Genomic DNA, 17,448 nt, shown 5'->3' on the forward strand with positions numbered 1-17,448 from the left:
TCTCTTATACACTAGCTATGTAATCCTTGGACAAGTGACTTAAACTTGCCGGCAACAGTTTCCTTATGTGTAAAATAAGAGTGATAATAGCACCTTCTTTACAGGTTTGATTCTGAGGATTAAATAAGATAATATATTTAAAACCTTTTAAAACATTTTGCAAACCTTAGAATAAATATTAACTATTATCAGGTCCCAGTTTTGCTACTTGCTACCTGTATGACCATAGGCAAGTTACTTAACGTTGGGCCTCTGTTTCTTCCTGACAAGGATGAAGTATAGAACCTCTTAAAAACTCTCTTATAGTTTTAAATCTGAGGTCTTAAAAAGTAGCATGTCTCCTCATGAGATCCAGACTAACCTCATTTTTTTTGTTGTGACTATGTTATTAGACAAATTGGAAGAAATAGTATCAATACATTTGTCTAGATTTTTAGCAAAGCATTTGACAAAGTCTCTAACTAATTTTATGGGGAAAACAGGTATGTGGATTAGATTTTGAAGTGGATTTAGGATTAGTTGAATAGCCAGTATCAATTTGATATTCAGTTTGGTCCTGTGTTATTTAACCTTTTTTATCATTGACTTTGAATAAAGGCACAGATGGCATACTTAACCAAATCTTAAATTGACACAGTACTCAAAGGATTAGCTCAAATATTAGCTGGCAGGCTCCAAAAAAGATCTCAGCAGTCTACATTTATCTTATTAGATTTGGCCCAAGATTCCAAAGTGTTACACATGGGTTCAAAAAAGTAAATTCACAAGTACACAATTCAGAAAATAGCAATAATAGTTGATCTGAAAAATATTTGGAAGATTTTTAATAAACTTCAACCTCAGTATAATTCAACTGCAGCATGAAAACCAAAAAACTATTGGTGTTTTAGGCAACTTTATGCCAAGACGCAGTGAATATTATGCAGGGGGATTTATGAAGTTTGGAAGATCAATTGAAGTTGAGGGACATTATTTAACCAGTAGATAAAAACAAGGAAGGACATGATATCCATATTCTCAAGTATATTAAGGGATTACCCATATAAATTATCAACATTTTTATATACTATTACCAACAAAACCAAGCTCAAGGAAGAACTAAAAAGATCAATTCAATTTAATAAATAACAGACAAATACTTGGGAATATCAGAAGAAATTAGAGCTATCAATAAAAATATTCAAAATCACTAATAGAGAAATCCAAATTAAAAGAACTCTTAAAATGCCACTTCACATCTATCAGAAAAGGAAAATGACAAAGGATGGTAGGAAGGTAGGGAAAAGTAAGGCACTATTGGCAGAAGTAGGTCTGTATCCCAAAGATATCAAAGAAAAAGGGAAGGAATATATGTGTACAAAAATATTTATATCTGTTCTTTTTGTTGTGGCAAAGGTTTGGAAACTGAGGATATACCCATCATTTGGGAAATTGCTGAAAAAGTTGTATAAGATTGTAATGGAATAGTATTGTGCCGTAAAATGAAGGGAACAGTTTTAGAAAAACCTAGGAGGGATAGAGAGAGAGAGATAGAAATAGAGATATGGATACATAGTGAAGTGGAACAGAACCAGGAGAACATCAGTACACAATAATTGCAACATTGTAATGATAATCTAATATGAAAGACTTGACTCTTGAACAATGTAATGATCCATGACATTTCCAAAGAATTCATGATTTTACAAAAATGCTATCTACCTCCAGAGAGAGTGAATTCTTCAGTGTCAATTGAAGCCTATTTTTTCATTTATTTTTGTTGTACACCACCACCCCCAACCCCCTTTTTATGGCCATGTGGCTGATATGGAAATGTTTTGCATGATTTCATGTATAATGGGTATGAATGAGTGAGGAGCTGGAAGGAAAGAGAATTTGGAACTCAAACTTTAAAAAAAGTGAATGTTTGTCTTAAATATTTGAAGGGTTATCATAGGGAGTTGGAATTATGCCCCTACCCTGCCTCCAAATCCCATCTGGAGCCAAGCAAAAATAATTGTGTAAAATGTATAGAAATTTCAGACACTGACCTGACCCGAGGAATTACTATCCCAACAGTTTTCCATAAATGTAGTTGGCTATGTAGTCCTTCTTGTTTGAGATCCTCAAGCAATAGTATAATAGTAGAAGGGGGATTTTTTTTTTTCAGATATAGTACCTTGAGTTCCCTTTCAACTATTTTTTTAAAACCTTTACCTTCCGTCTTAGAATCAATACAGTGTATTGGTTCCAAGGCAAAATAGTGGTAAGGGCTAGGCAATGGGGGCTAAGTGACTTGCCCAGGGTCACACAGTGAGGAAGTGTCTGAGGTCATATTTGAATCCAGTACCTCCTATCTCTAGGCCTGACTCTCCATCCACTGAGCCACCTAGCTGCCCTATTTTATTTTATTCTTAATGAAGCTATGCTGGCTTTTCATGATTACTACTTCTCTCTTTCACACAAACCATTCCTCTAATAATGTATTGTTAGAATTTTGGTTAGGGATCACTCAGTGTCCTTTGGTTTTCAAACTTTACCCTCAAACTTTACCCTCTTCAATCTTTATCTCATCTAAGTAGCAGGATTTGGGGGTAAAGTTGTTGGGGGTTTTTTTTTTGGTAGAAAGAATTATTTCTGGCAAACATAATACAAACTAATATTAAACCTTTGATTTTCAGAAATACTTTGAATAGAATCATTGAAGTTGAAAGTCAGAATCTTAGAAAAATAGAAAAAATAAATTCATTTTGCAGACAAAGAAACTATGCCCCTGAGATAAAGTAACTTGCCTAGAGTATAGTTAGTTAATAGCAAGGCCTGTACTGGAACCCAGGTGTCCCTAACTAGGAATCAAGTTTTATAATCTTGGATAAAAGGAGAGTTGATAAGTAGGTGGAATAGCCATCAAATTGTCCTAATAAAAAAGCTGGTTCCAGTTTAATGCTTTCATCATTCAACTCTTCCTTTCTCTGAATGCTTTCCAGCCCAAGTGATTTCATGGAATTTTACTCCAAGGGGTTGGGGGGGGCAGAAATAAAGGTACTAAGTTTAGTACCCCTAATTCTGTTGATATTCAAGTTTTGATAAGGTAGTCAAAGCAATAAATGTATATGTGAGTATGTTATGTACATTCTGTACATTCACACACCATGTACTCCTATTCTTTTAGTAGCTTGGTCCTCTGAAATCCATTCTTTATAGTAATGGCCAAAGATGCCAAAAAGGAAAACAATATGAAGAGGCTATGGGACAACAAGCACATTAATGCATTGTTTGTTGGTGCAGAGGTAAATTGGTCCAACCATTCTGGAAAACAATTTGGAACTCTATATCCTCTGTAGACATGATAGGTCACTATGTTGGCCAGAATTCTTAAGTCTTTGCAATGTTATCTTTGTATATATTGCCATCTTGCTTCTGCTTACTTTACTCTGCATCAATTCATACTTTCTAAGATTCTGCTACATAATACTTCACTAGATTCACAAACTACAATTTGTTCAGCCATTCCTCAGCTATCTTATGTTCTTATCTTTTTTCTCTCTTTTAATAACCCCTTCTTGATCATGAAGTTTATTTTGCTTGTAACTTATTCCCTTCCATTTGCCTCCACTCACCCCATCATACTCATTTCCCTATTTCATATATTTCTATTCCATATTCTGTATGGCAAGTTGTTCTCCTGTTTCAGATAAAAATGAGGTGCATCTGATGCCCACTCCCACACACAACTTCCTCATGTTTATATTCTTTTCATATTCCCCAGTTATGGGAAATAGCCATGTCTTCTGATATCCTTCTATCTTCTCTTTTCTATTTTCAAACCTGTAGAATTAAACATACATAGACTTTCCCACTCAACTACCCGTACTTTGTTTTTCTTAATTTCCTGAAGCTTTAGTTGGAAGATATTAAAAAGACACTTGGTTTCTTCCCCCCCTGTTAGTACTATACCAGAATACATACCCTTTAATTGCTCACATTTACCTTTATAGGCTTTTCTGGATTCTTGAATTTACATTTCAAATTGGTGACTTAGTTCTGATTTTTTTTTTTTCCATCAGGAATGCTTGAAAGTCTATTAAAGTCTATTCTATTAAAGGTTCATTTTCTGCTATGTTTTCAGTGTACTAAGTTATTCTCTATATATACCAATTGGAATTCTGAATTCCAAAATCAAATAGAAATTGCTTATTCTTATGTGATCTTATATCCCTTGGTACTTGAACTATTTCTAGATGTTTGTAGTATTTTGCCTTTGACATGGGAGCTTTGGGTTTTGTCTGAAGTTCCTAGAACTTTTCCTTTTAGGGTTTCTTTCAGGAGAAAGTTCTTGGTATCTTTACTTTGTCTTTCTAGTTCTAAAAGATCTGGGTGGTTTTCACTTATGATTTTTTAAAAATAGATTTTTTTTAATTAGTCTGATTATGAAATTATCTTTTCTTGACCTGTGTGCATGTGTGTATGTATGTGTACGTGTGTGTACACACATACATATATACTTAAATGTTTGTCTTTTTCAATATTTTGATTTTATACTAATATTCCCTATAGCCTCAAATTGATTTTTACTTGGTTTATTCTAATTTTTAAGAAGTCCACACTTTTAAGTACTAAGAAATACAATTTGTCATATGATTTTGCAATCTAACTATTCTTCCAGTTCTTTATTCTAGAGCTTTTCATTTTAAAAAACTTAAAACTTAAACTTCATTTCTTAATGTAAGCCTTATGGAAAGTCCATTTCCCTCAAACTGTTTCTGTTAAGAAATTACTCTCCTTTTGTTGTGCTGCTTCTTTTTCTTTTAAAAAATTTTCTTTTAAAAAATTTAATGGCCAATGTTTTCTTTGATTTACTCAGTTTCCAGTATTGGATATGGGAGCCAGACATATCTGCTCTACTCTGTCATTTTGGATTAGGTAGTCAGCTGTTTTATATTGGTCTGGTTCCCAAACTGATTTCTGATTCTCAAGATTAGTGAGTTGTGCCACCTTCACCCCACTCCCAGTCTTTGGGGGTACAGAATACTGAATCTTGAAAGCTTACTTGATTGTTGCTGCTGCTCAACATTTCCAGGGTTCCTATTCTGAGTGGCCTCCAGAGCTCTAAAACTTATACTAGGGATAGGAGGTTACCCTGAACTGGCCTTCCTATTAGGAGTAAGAAGGAGTAAGTACTCCTGCCTATTTCTCTTAGGAGTTGTAGGACTGAAGAAGTAACTGTAGTTTCTTATTGTATTTCTTTATCATTATTCAACCTCATTTGTGCTTCCAGATTTTCCTGGAAAGGATCTGATGAAGTTGGTCTGCTTCCTGTTGAGCCAGCCATCTTATCTAGAACTTTGATATTTTTAAATAATTTATTTTTAGGAAACAAATCTTTCTCCCTCCATTCTCTCCTCTCCTAAACAGAGTTATTTGTATATGCTATGTAAGAGTGATGGTGAGATATCCTACAACCATATTGAAAAATAGAAATAATCATGAATTTTTTGAGGTATTTGGAACATAGATGCCCTGAGGTATATTACTGGTACACATATATTATCTTGGGGGAGGGGGAGACACAGCAACATTGAGCAGCTAACCCAGACCTGGAGATGAGAGGTCCTTGGGTTCAAATGTGTCCTCAAATACTTACCAATTTTGTGACCCTGAGCATGTTATTTAACCCCAATTGCCTAGCCATTATTGTACTTCTGCCTTGTAATCAATAGTTCTATGTCAATTCTAAGACAGAAAGTAAGGTTTAAAAAAAAAAAACCCAAACCAATAACAGATTAATCAGATGTTGAAGTATGTAGGTAGTCAGTCTCTAGAAGTCATTAGGACATTATTAATTCTTTAGTTCCTCATGGGAGAATGTTCTTTTGCAAATTTGGCACTTTGATCCTATGGGCTTCTCAGTAAGATTATTTTTAAAAGGTTAGTAGTTTGGGGTACTAAATAGCTTGGCATCAGGTGTTTTTTTTTTTTTGTCTATTACCTCGAAGAAAGTTGTGAAACATGAATATTCCAGAATCAAACTAATTGATACTTCTTTTGTATGAGAGATCTCAAGATCCTGGATTTTGTTATATACTGGCCCCCCCTTTTTAAAATGAGAGGCAGCAAATTAACAATGTCATCTAAAAAATCTAATTTTTCAGATTTTGTTGTTCTATTATTAGCCCAAGTTAGCAAAGTTATCATTCTTAAAGCTGATAACTATGCACATCCATAGTTCTTGACTGTTAGAATGGGGATAATCTTTCCTTAGAGTGACTTTTTAAAAGTACAACAATTAAATACTTATTTCAAGGCTCTCAGAAATGGAAAATTCCCTCTCCCTTCAAGCCAAGTAACCCTAAAGAGGGATTAGCCATCTTAATGCTTAGAATATACCTCCCCTTAAGTGCAGTATAATGGAGTGGAAAGATAGGATTCTATATTTAGAATTTTGCATCATATATTAGTACAGTTGTTCATTTTTTTTCAAAATTCTAGTTTAACATCATTTCCAGTTCTAGTTATGTAGTAAGTCTTAAGAATAATCTATAATTTGCACTTTAAATTTTTATTTAATAATGCTACCTAATATTTTCCTTACCGTTTAAAGGTTTCTCGAAGTATTGCATTCTAAGTTTGTTTTCTCATTTCTGTCATATTCTTGTGGTTTTTCTTTTGTGGTATAACTTCAAGGTAAAATGTGATTTTGCTAAGTAATGCCTGCTGTTAGAGAACGGGAATAGTACTATTACAGAGTTGCTAAATGTTGATGTAATTCAATCTAGTGTAGATTATGTAGATTATTTTCATTTTTGATGTTTCATTAGACTTTCAAAGCATATAGTGGGTTCTATAATCAAGTTATAGGAGATATGACAATAAAGTGAGGAAAACAGCAGTATTCAGTAAAATTTATATATTTCATTTGATGTCCTTGGGCAGTGAGTTACTGGAAAACATGGCAAATCTATAAATAAAAAAAAAAAGGTATATGCATTTCCATACTTTATATACAGCTTGGGTACTTGATGCTAATCTTTTAGTCAAATGCATGAAATTTTTGTAACTTCATTTGCCCTGCTTCCTTTATTCTCAAAATCTTTCCTTATATAACCAATACAATTTACTGAGATGACTTCTGGAAGTTAGTGTAACAATGGGGAAGAAGGGAAAAACTAAGGAACTTGTAACAGTTCCTTATTTTTAGAAGAAAACCCTGATCTACCAAGAACAGTCTTCACACGAACACCAAAAAGAAGGTTATTCATATTTTTCAAATTAAAAACCCAAAAGCCACCATTAAATTATTCAAACAGGGGGGCAGCTGGGTGGTTCAATGGATGGAGAACCAGGCCTAGAGACAAGAGGTCCTAGGTTCAAATCTGGCCTCAGCCACTTCCCAGCTGTGTGACCCTGAGCAAGTCACTTGACCCCCATTGCCTAGCCCTTACCACTCTTCTGCCTTGGAACCAATACACAATATTGATTCCAAGACAGAAGGTAAGGGTTTAAAAAAAATTTTTTTTTTCATGAAAATAAAAATATTCAAACAGGACATTTTTGAGTAGAAACTTAATTTTAGCCTTTAGCAAGAGAGAATCAGAAGAATTAACCAACATTAAACTAGTAAAAATTTCAAAAGTATTGTTATTTTCTGCTCCCTTCTGGTTCTATTGAAATTCTTTTTCTAAAGAATTTATTTTTAACTGCTAAGGTCTTTGACTCTCCCAGTAGTATTTGTATTCAATTTTTTTAAATCAATGTTTATTGATACCATTTTTTCACAATTTAATTTCCCAATATGGTATGCTTACATGGGGGAAGGGGAAGGAAGAGTGCTGTTTTTTCTTTACTAGATCTTTCTTTGGAGCCAAGCTTGGTTACTATAAATTCACAGCATTTAGTTTTTGGTTGTGATTGAAATTATTGAGTATACTGCCTCATTGGTTCTTTTCTGCATTTTGCATTAGTACATGCAAATCTTATCTTGCCCAAAATGGAGTAGATAGTAGAGGTGGGCCTCAAAATCCAGATTTCTTTTCTCAAAGTCTAGGTCTCTTAGCCCTAGCCACTACATTGACCCTCTAATAATATATGTTTGATTAGATATTGTATGCAATTTTAAGCTGATTTAAAAAAATAATTGGGGTTTTCTATTAAAAGATACTGGTGTAATTTGCCACTTCTTTCTCAGGGTCATTTTACAGAGGAGAAAACTGAGGCACAAGTAGGGTTAAGTGACTTGTCCAGGGTCACATAGCTATTAAATAGTATCTGAGGCCATATTTGAATTCAGAAAGAGGAAGAATCTTTCTGATGCCACGAGCATCTGTGCCCACCTTACCTGCCTTATATTAGCTATGGGACCATGGACAAGATCACATACTCTCAGAACCCCAGGCAAGTCTTAAGTATTTGAGGACACGTTACCATACTTGAAGGTTCCCTAAATGAATGAAATAAAAAAGCCTTATCTTATAATACCTCTCCTCTACCCCATATTTCCCCAAATCCATATCAAAGTAATAATTTTTACAAAATTTTTGGAAGCAAAGTGAATAATATACATAATACATTATTCAAATAAATACAAAGAGAAGAAAATCTTAATAGATGAAAATCACTGAATTAATAAAATTGGAAGAGCAGAATTCACTTTGACTTTAAGAAAGAGATATAATATGCTGATTTGTTTAGTGGTACACAGTATTTAAATACTCAGATTATCTTGACCTCAAATTAGGTATCAGACATCTTATTGTAAATAAGATATTTAAAAAGATTTTTTAAAAGCTTTTAATTTGCAATAGGTCCTTCAAACGATTTCAAGTATGGATTGTTGCCGGGTACTTCAAATGACTTCAAGTATGGATTGTTGCCGGGTACTTCAAATGACTTCAAGTATGGATTGTTGCCGGGTACTTCAAATGATTTCAAGTATGGACTGTTGCCGGAATCTTGGCCCAAACAAGAAACCTGGGAAAATGGCAAGTAAACCAACAGAATATTTTCAAGAATTTTAGCCATGTTTTCAGTCCCTGGGATTTTTCATATGAAAGGAATTGCCAGTGGTTTTCATCTCTTCCTATTCAATCTCATACTCCAACTGAGAAATGCCTTGTTCTGATATACTTTGCCATTTCAGTTCCTGGAGAAAATAGCTTAATTAATCCTCAACATGGGGCTCAAATTTTTGTACTTGAAAGTTTGCAGGGTATTTTGTTTTGGCCTAATAAAGCCCCATATGAAATTAACAAGTGATATGATTTAATAACTCGTTTTAGAATTTATGGGTCACAATGAGGGCACTTTTAAAAATAGCTTTTTATTATGTTGGACAAATGCTGATTTTTGACAGAGGTATGTTTTCTCATACAATATTGAAAATACTCATTAGTGATCAAACAGGTCTTGGGGATTCTTCCATTCTCTCTTCTCCCACCCCAATCCTTTAAAATGAGGCTATATCAAAATCCAATGTGGGCAGGTGAGAGACTGTCATTTATAGAATCCTTATTGAAGTAATGGGGCAGTCAAGCAGATATTATTCAACTGCTTAGTTTTATTTTTTTAAAGTCTGATTACTCACTATGTGTATAATGAATATATGCCCCATATCCTTTCTTTTGGGATCATTCCATTACTGAAATGTTACAAAAGTGGGCAATGGAAAGTGATGTTAATTGTATGGTCTTTTTCCTCTTCCTTAAAGGTGAATCATCTATAATCATGAACAAGTTAAAATGCCCTCATTGCAACTATGTAGCCAAATACAGACGAACACTAAAAAGACACTTGCTCATTCATACAGGAGTGAGATCATTTAGCTGTGATATCTGTGGGAAATTGTTTACTCGAAGAGAACATGTAAAAAGACATTCCCTGGTAAGTAACTTTTTATACTGACATTTGTTTAATTATCTGCCATAGATTTATTTTAGATAACCCTAAATATTAAATGAAGTAAGAATTGAACCAATTTATATAATCTACATTACAATAGAATCAGATACCTTGTTTCTCTACCTCATGGATGGAGATCTATCTATCTATCTATCTATCTATCTATCTATCTATCTATCTATCTATCTATCTATCTACCTACCTACCTACCTACCTACCTACCTACCTACCTAATAATTTGTATAATTAATTCTCTGAACTATTTAAATATTCTTAAGTACTTCAACCTATTTTTTTTAATACTTTTTCTTAATCAGGTGCATAAAAAGGATAAAAAATATAAATGTATGGTGTGTAAGAAGATATTCATGTTAGCAGCCAGCGTTGGAATAAGACATGGATCTCGACGTTATGGAGTATGTGTAGAATGTACAGATAAATCACAACCAGGAGGTCAAGAAGGCGTAGACCAGGTGCAGGACACAGATTTCACTAGAGATGAAGAGTATGAGGAGAATGAAGCAGGCGAAGCTGATGAAGAGTTGGTTGATGATGGAGAAGAACCGACTGATCCATCCCGATGGGACGAATCTGGGGATGTTTGTATGTCGCTAGATGATTAACTGACCTAGCATATTCCTCAAGGATGCTGCAGTTGGACATAATATGAAATGACAATTTGAATTTCTTGAACTGAAGGCTTGCAAAATATGGTACATGCTGGATGGTAGTTATGTTGCTGTGAAAACTGTAGGGTCAAAGCCTTATAGCAAAAAAATATTACTAAATTTTTATATTTGCACAGGACTGTACAGCAAACAACCTTTTGGTTGAATTATACAGAGTACTCACATCTCCAATCAGTTATCAAAGTAAAAATATTTTTTATTATTTATAGGATATACAATAGCTATTTGAGTCACATTAAAAGCATAGTAACTGTCCTTGTAGTGTTTTTACATTCATGTTACTTGTTACCATGAATGGGGGGGAAATTGGAAGTACAGAAATAGCTTCCTCAAACCCAATCACACTGTCATCAAACCACTCAGGCTAGTTTGTGCTAGTAGAGTTTTGTTTCTATTTTTTATTTTTAAAAAAATTTTTTTAAAAAGAAAAAGTAATACAGATTTTCTGTGAGGGGCTCTAGACCCCCAGTGGTTCAACTTTTTCAGTTGTCCAATTTCAATTGCTTTATAACTTTAAAAAAAAAATCTTTTTTTTTTTTGGTATTGATATTATGGTTTCCCAACTCTTTGTTCCTGTGTGTCCCTTTACAAGAACTGGAGAGGTTATTTATTGGAATGAGCTAACTGACTCCCCCTTTCCCTTCCCCCCTTCAGACAGTTTAAATTACAAAAACTTCACTACTTCATGAGCTATAGAATGATGTTGCTGAAGTTAACTTTGTTTTCCAATGAAGTTGACAAATACCACTAAAATGATTGATTATAAGTAACTTTCTCCTGCTGCTTTAGTTTAATTTGATAAATGGTTACTATATGATGTTTTCTGACATGTCCGTCTAGTTTTTGGTATCTGTTACCTTGGCACTGTTTGTTAGCTACCCTCTTCCCACCTCCCTTTCTTTCTCCCTCCTATACTTCCCTTCCTGTCTGGCCAGTGTATATACCTCAGTCCTCTATAAAAAGGCATAAATTTCTAATAGAGAGTCATAGAATTATTAAGCCACATGATTTATTTTATAATTTATCCTGCGTGTCCAATTTGGTTAGTTTGTTATGCAGTATAAGTCAAACATCAGGTTATTTTTACTTCCTGTGCCCTTTTTCATCATTAAAATTAACACAACAAATTGCTTTCTTCCTTTTTTTTCACATTTTCTGGGCCATTGAGTGTTTTTAGAATTATGGTAAATGATTGATTTTTAACTTAATTTTCAGTACCTTTTTTAAAGAGAAAAAAAACCACACTTTGCTATTATATTTATTCTTTCTACTAGTAACGAATTCATATAATCTGTGCCTATTTCAGCATACTGCAGTTTGGAGGCACTTGGGGAGCATGAGAATTTGAAATTGGATCCTTTTTTTAAAATTAACTTATTTCTAAATTTATTCTGCTGTACTTTCAACTTAAGGTTCTTAGGGATAGAAAAGGGTACTGTATTATTAAGTTAAATTTATCAACATAATGTCGCCTAGTGGCAAATGAATTACTGATCATTGGACACCAAGAACATTTGACGTAATGGATTAATATGCCACAAAATTAATATGCACAGCATTTACCAGTAACACTTAGCTAGGCCAGTGTGATAGTACTGTATAAGAATAAGAAGGTCACCATATTTTCAGCTTTGTTTTAAGTATAAAATGACTATTTTCCTATTTTATATCAGGTAACTAAATTATGCTAGTTGTGTGGAAAAGTTTTGAAGTATGCTTTGGCAGACATAATCTGTCATAATCTTTTGGTGCTCCATCTGATCAAAACTGATATGTATTTTAAGAGACAAGCTTTATCATTGTCCCTTATTTCAGTAGAATGATGGTTTAATGTTAGATACTGATGTTTCTGCTGGATGAAACTGAGATAAACTATAGTTATATGGTTATTGAAAATGCATCTTTTTCATCTGTTTCATTGGTAGCTACTACATCACTGTATACCTGACAAATGGCTAGATTTGATTTGATTTGATTTTAATCTGAAGCATACATCCTATTCTCATTGTTCTAGACTGAAATGAGTAATGTGTAATTTTGGTGGGGTCCAAAGTAGAAATTAGTAGGGCAAAGATAATATGAATGAAAAAGTATTTTAAACGTTAATGTTCTGCTTTGTGAATATGTAAGTATAGTATAAAGATTTTTCCATCCCATTTATCCCCCCTTAAAGAAAAACCATAGTTTACAATTGGTAGATCTGTCTATATATATAAATATATATATATATATTAAAAAGAAAGCTATATATCTGAAATTCACCTAAATCTGCTTTATTAGACTACAGCTCACTTACTGCATAGAAACTGGACCTGGCTTTTCATTCTTAATGTACTTTAACTTTTTTCTCAAGGTATGAACTTATTCTCTTGAAACTGAATCTTCTTTTACTACTTAAATCATTTATGTATATCTGGTAAATTATGACCAAATTTGTTGTTAGATTGCATACAGTAAATTGAAATATACACTTGGTACACTACAGAATTGTTGTGCTTTTGTTTTGGTTATAATTTGAAAGCGAGGTTTAATATAGATGGCTTGTTACTGATAATTTAAAATATTTTATAATTGATTGTCCATTGCCTCTTCTGTTGGTATGACAGATTGGCTTTATTCTTGGTCAAGTGACATTTGATACTTTTAGTATTTGTTTTAAGAAGGGTAATCCAAAGGAAAAGTGTTTATATTCCTGAATATATTAGCTACAGCCTATAAAAGTTATTTCTTAAAGGTAATAATTTTACAACAGAAATGGAACTGACAGATTTTTCTACTTGCTGACTGCCTAACTTATTTTATCTCCTGATCTGGGAAGGGGCCACCTTTCCCTTTCTAGGTCTTATTTTTTAAATCACTTAGTACTAAGTTATACTACTGGAGGATTCTATTTTGATAAGTGTTCCTTTATCTGACTTGCAGTGCAATTTAAGGAAGTTGTTTTTGTTGGAAGATTCTAAAAGCTTCTTTCTCAGTCCTGACGGCAATACCAATGGATTCGTAATTTATATCTTAAAGAGCCACAGGCAAAATTAGAAGGTTCACATTTATTGAAATGAAAGGAAAATAATTTAATGGAGTGAAGAGCATAAAGCATTGTCATATACCCATTCTACAGGAATGGATACCCATATGATATCAACTAAACTTAAGACCAGATGTTTTGGGTTTTGATTTTTTAAATTCACTAAAGGGATTACTTCTACTTTGGTTTTATATTATTGTAGTTGTCAGTCATCATTATTATTTGCCAACTATTAACCCAGTTTTCTTATATTCTGTGTCTCTTACCTTAAGACTTAAAAGCTGAAAATAGAATGCCTTTATAGGAAGGGTAAACTAAAGAAAGAAGGGAAATTTTAGCCTCTGGGGAATATCTTAACAGTTATTGTTAACTAAGGGAGAGATTAGGAAGAATAAAAGGCTAGATTGAGAATGGGAAGAGGAAAGTAAAATTAAGAATAAGGGGGAAATGTTAAGCACTGTGAAATTAATTTCTTTTAAAGTTGTAGGAAGATATGAAGAAAGCAGCAATGGTGTGTAGTTAGTTGCAAGCGAAAAGAAATACACATCTTTAAGAGTTATGTAAATGTTCATCTATGCCCAGTTAAAGAACAAATAAATTGTAAGCGCAGTTTTTAAGAGATTTCCAATGATGTATGCTTGGAAAGTTATTTAAAGGTTTAATATGTTATAAAATTCTTTATTAAAATTAATTCTATCATGATTTTTTTAAGGCTGACTTGTGAAGTAAGCTTCACTTTGTCTCGTTAGTAGCCTCTTAAGCCCATGCTAATAATTTAAAGCATAAATGCATGAAATGAATCTGAATGTTATAGTGATTTCTGAATGTGACATGAAGGTTTTAGGTTTATCTCCCCCCCTCCCCCCCCAATGAACTTAATTTCCCTCTATATTGTCTGAGTTTTGTCTTTAGCTGTTAAATTAAAAGCCCTGGACGCAATTTCCCTTCAAAATAACCCTCCTATCCTATGAGTCCTTCCCACAAGGGCATAGGATTCATTCATTCTCGCCCCAAATCCACTATTTTCTTCTGATTAGGGTAGTAGTTTTGGTTACCTGGCCCAATTAATATGAGCTATACTGACTACTAATCAAATGACCCACTTTCATGTTATGAAGGCTGGATTTCAACTGGGGAACCAGAGATACTTTATCCTGTGCCATTCAGTCACCCAGATCCTTAACTATGGTATAATTATTGGTATAAATACAATTTTTAAAAAGCTAGTCTCTGTAGTATTTAATGTGTAATGCTCTTCATTTCAACCTTGTCCCTTCCTTCATTTGAATAATTCCAATATTTTCAAAGTCAGGGACAAGCATACTTTTTAAAAGGACTGTTTAATAGCTCTTGAGTTTTATAATATCAGGGTCCTTTAATTTGGATTGAACAAAAGTTTTGGAGCGGGAAGATGGATGTGAGCAAATATAAAATGGGGGAGTATCTGTTTTAAACACTGTAAACATAAAAACATGTTCTAAATGCTGTTGTTTGTAAAAGTTCTTCTGGAAGATCTTTTACAAAAAAAAATCAACCTTTTGTTGTAATCTACCTACCTAGTGTCTTAAGACATGTTTGTAAACTTCCAAAATTGTTTTGTCAGTGTATTTAGAAAATACACAATATTCTTGATCAAACCTAAAAATACAAACTTATGAGCACTAAACTCCTTCCTGCCTTGTGAATTTATTTTAATTTTTTTACTATATTTCAGGGTTTTTTTCTCCATTTATAATGCATCGAGGAGGAAAACTTAATTTTTCAGAGTAATTTTTATTATATTTAAATAAGTAATTTATTAAGATAATATATTATCTAATATATTAAACCATGATGAACTGCTTTAATGAATAGATATTGTTATGGGAGACTTCCATATGCAGTAAGAAGAGCACTGTACTAGGGTCAGGATACCTGAGTACCACTATCTTATGTAATCAAGGGTAAGTCATTTAAGCATTGTGGATTTCTGTTATCTCATTTCAAAGTTAAAAAGCTGGACTAAAATTATCTCTTAGGTCCTTTCTACCTCTAACAATATGACTTAATTTGGTATTATTTTAATGAGAAGTCCACTAGACTAAGAGTTCCAAGACCTCAGTTCAGACTGCCATGAACAAGCTATAAAATTTTATGCTAGTCACTAATTTCTTTGAACTTCACTTTCCTTATATAGAAGGTAGGATAATAATCTAGTGTTTATTATATATCAGTGTATTTCCTGGTGCATATTAATGTGAGGATCAAAATGGATGTTAAAGCACTTTGAAAACTTCAAAACCCCATATGTTATTTATTATTAATAGTTATTTTAGATAATTAGTTTTTAGAGTACTTGAAATTTGTTTTCCAAGGGTGTTTATTGTTGGTGGCTTTTTATTGTTGTTGTTGTTAGACATTTCCCCCTGCCACTCAGATCTTTAATTGCACTATGAAGAAAAGGTGGGCTATGCAAAATACAGTTTATGGTTTCTGGCCTGCCCCACCCCCGCCCCCCCTCCCAATCCCACATGAATTGGAAATTTTTAAAGTTTGATCATGGAATCAAACTTAAGTTTTGTAGTAATAACAAGTCCTGCTTAGACTTGATCCTAGTTCTTTATTGTTCAAGAAAAATCATAAGTTTGAAAACTAGTTGTAGAAGTGAATCTTGCCTTTGTAATAGCATATTTAAGTATTCTAAAGGGGAAAAAGCAAATATTAACCAGCAGTATTCTGGTCTTGTCAGGTTCCTGATTTATTAACAACTATATGACACAATATAGAGCAATTTGGAGGATGTCATGTTTAAATATAATCATAAAATTTGAAAGCTAGGATGATTTAAGAAAACTATCTCATTTAATCCCCACTCATTATACAGATAATTTGGAGGCTAGGAGTTAAGCAGTTTGCCTAAGGGTTCTTAAATTAGTAGTAGAAGTTCCTCTGCTCTTTCCAACCACACACTAGCAACATTGTGAATTGCTTAGATGTGTATCAAATTTTTAACTTAGGGGCTTTTTAACTTTTTAAAAAAATGTATTTACAAGTGAGACAATGTAATTCACCAAAGATTTTTCCATACTGGTTTTTTTTATGTTTCAATTGTTGCTACAAGGTGTCCCAAAACTTGGGGACCACCTGGTTGTATTGAGAGCAGCTAGATTCTTGTGACCCTTTTGAATCTTCCAGGGGATTTCCTTTATTAGAAGATGGTATTTTGCGTTAGACTGAATATGTAAAATGGACTTTTATTTTGACCTCAGATGAAGCTCTTGGATGGAATCTATTATAGGGAAGATGTCAGTTCCTAGTATATAGTTCCTATATAAGCTCTAGGGCTTTTCTATTTATACTTTTTTTTCTTCTGATGTTTATGCACATTAAAACATAATTACTTAAACGTATTGATTTGAACAGCATAGTACCTTTTTTCTATTTCCTTGATAGCCACACAACATATCTCATTAAAACATCCAAATCTAGTACTAATCTTAGCTCTAATTAATTTGTCCACATTTTACCATTGCTTAGGGATTCCCTTTCTCTAACTTGGTCCTCTAGTCTTTCAAATCTTCTGCTTTGAAATAGTCATTATATATAGATATATATGTATATATGTATATATATATATGTATATATGGGAAAAGCAGCTCAATCTCAATAGTTATTAATAGGTGCTGGAGCTAAAGGTAAAGGCTATGATATTCTAAATAACTTAGAGTTTTAAAGATGCCCTCAGATATGAGTAAAGGGAATCAGCATTTATTAAACACCATGTCAGAAAGACCTGAGGTTGTGTTGCCTCACATATACACTTGGGCTATATCACTCAATCTATAGACAATAAATTGCATACCAGGTACATTAATAGGAGTG

At 33.2% G+C, this 17,448-nt stretch overlaps 1 protein-coding gene across 1 annotated transcript in view; it reads left to right on the forward strand.

Moving 5' to 3' along the window:
* Positions 1 to 15,253, forward strand: part of ZBTB10 (zinc finger and BTB domain containing 10) — a 59,911-nt gene extending 44,658 nt beyond the window's left edge. The window contains exons 4-6 of the mRNA XM_003340602.4: positions 8,781 to 8,957; positions 9,683 to 9,855; positions 10,191 to 15,253. Coding sequence (XP_003340650.2) covers positions 8,781 to 8,957; positions 9,683 to 9,855; positions 10,191 to 10,496 — 656 coding nt within the window. The 3' untranslated portion in view covers positions 10,497 to 15,253. The remainder of the gene's footprint in view (positions 1 to 8,780; positions 8,958 to 9,682; positions 9,856 to 10,190) is intronic.
* Positions 15,254 to 17,448: the final 2,195 nt, after the last annotated feature.

The sequence above is a fragment of the Monodelphis domestica genome, chromosome 3, assembly GCF_027887165.1.
Source record: "Monodelphis domestica isolate mMonDom1 chromosome 3, mMonDom1.pri, whole genome shotgun sequence".
NCBI classification, from domain to species: domain Eukaryota; kingdom Metazoa; phylum Chordata; class Mammalia; order Didelphimorphia; family Didelphidae; genus Monodelphis; species Monodelphis domestica.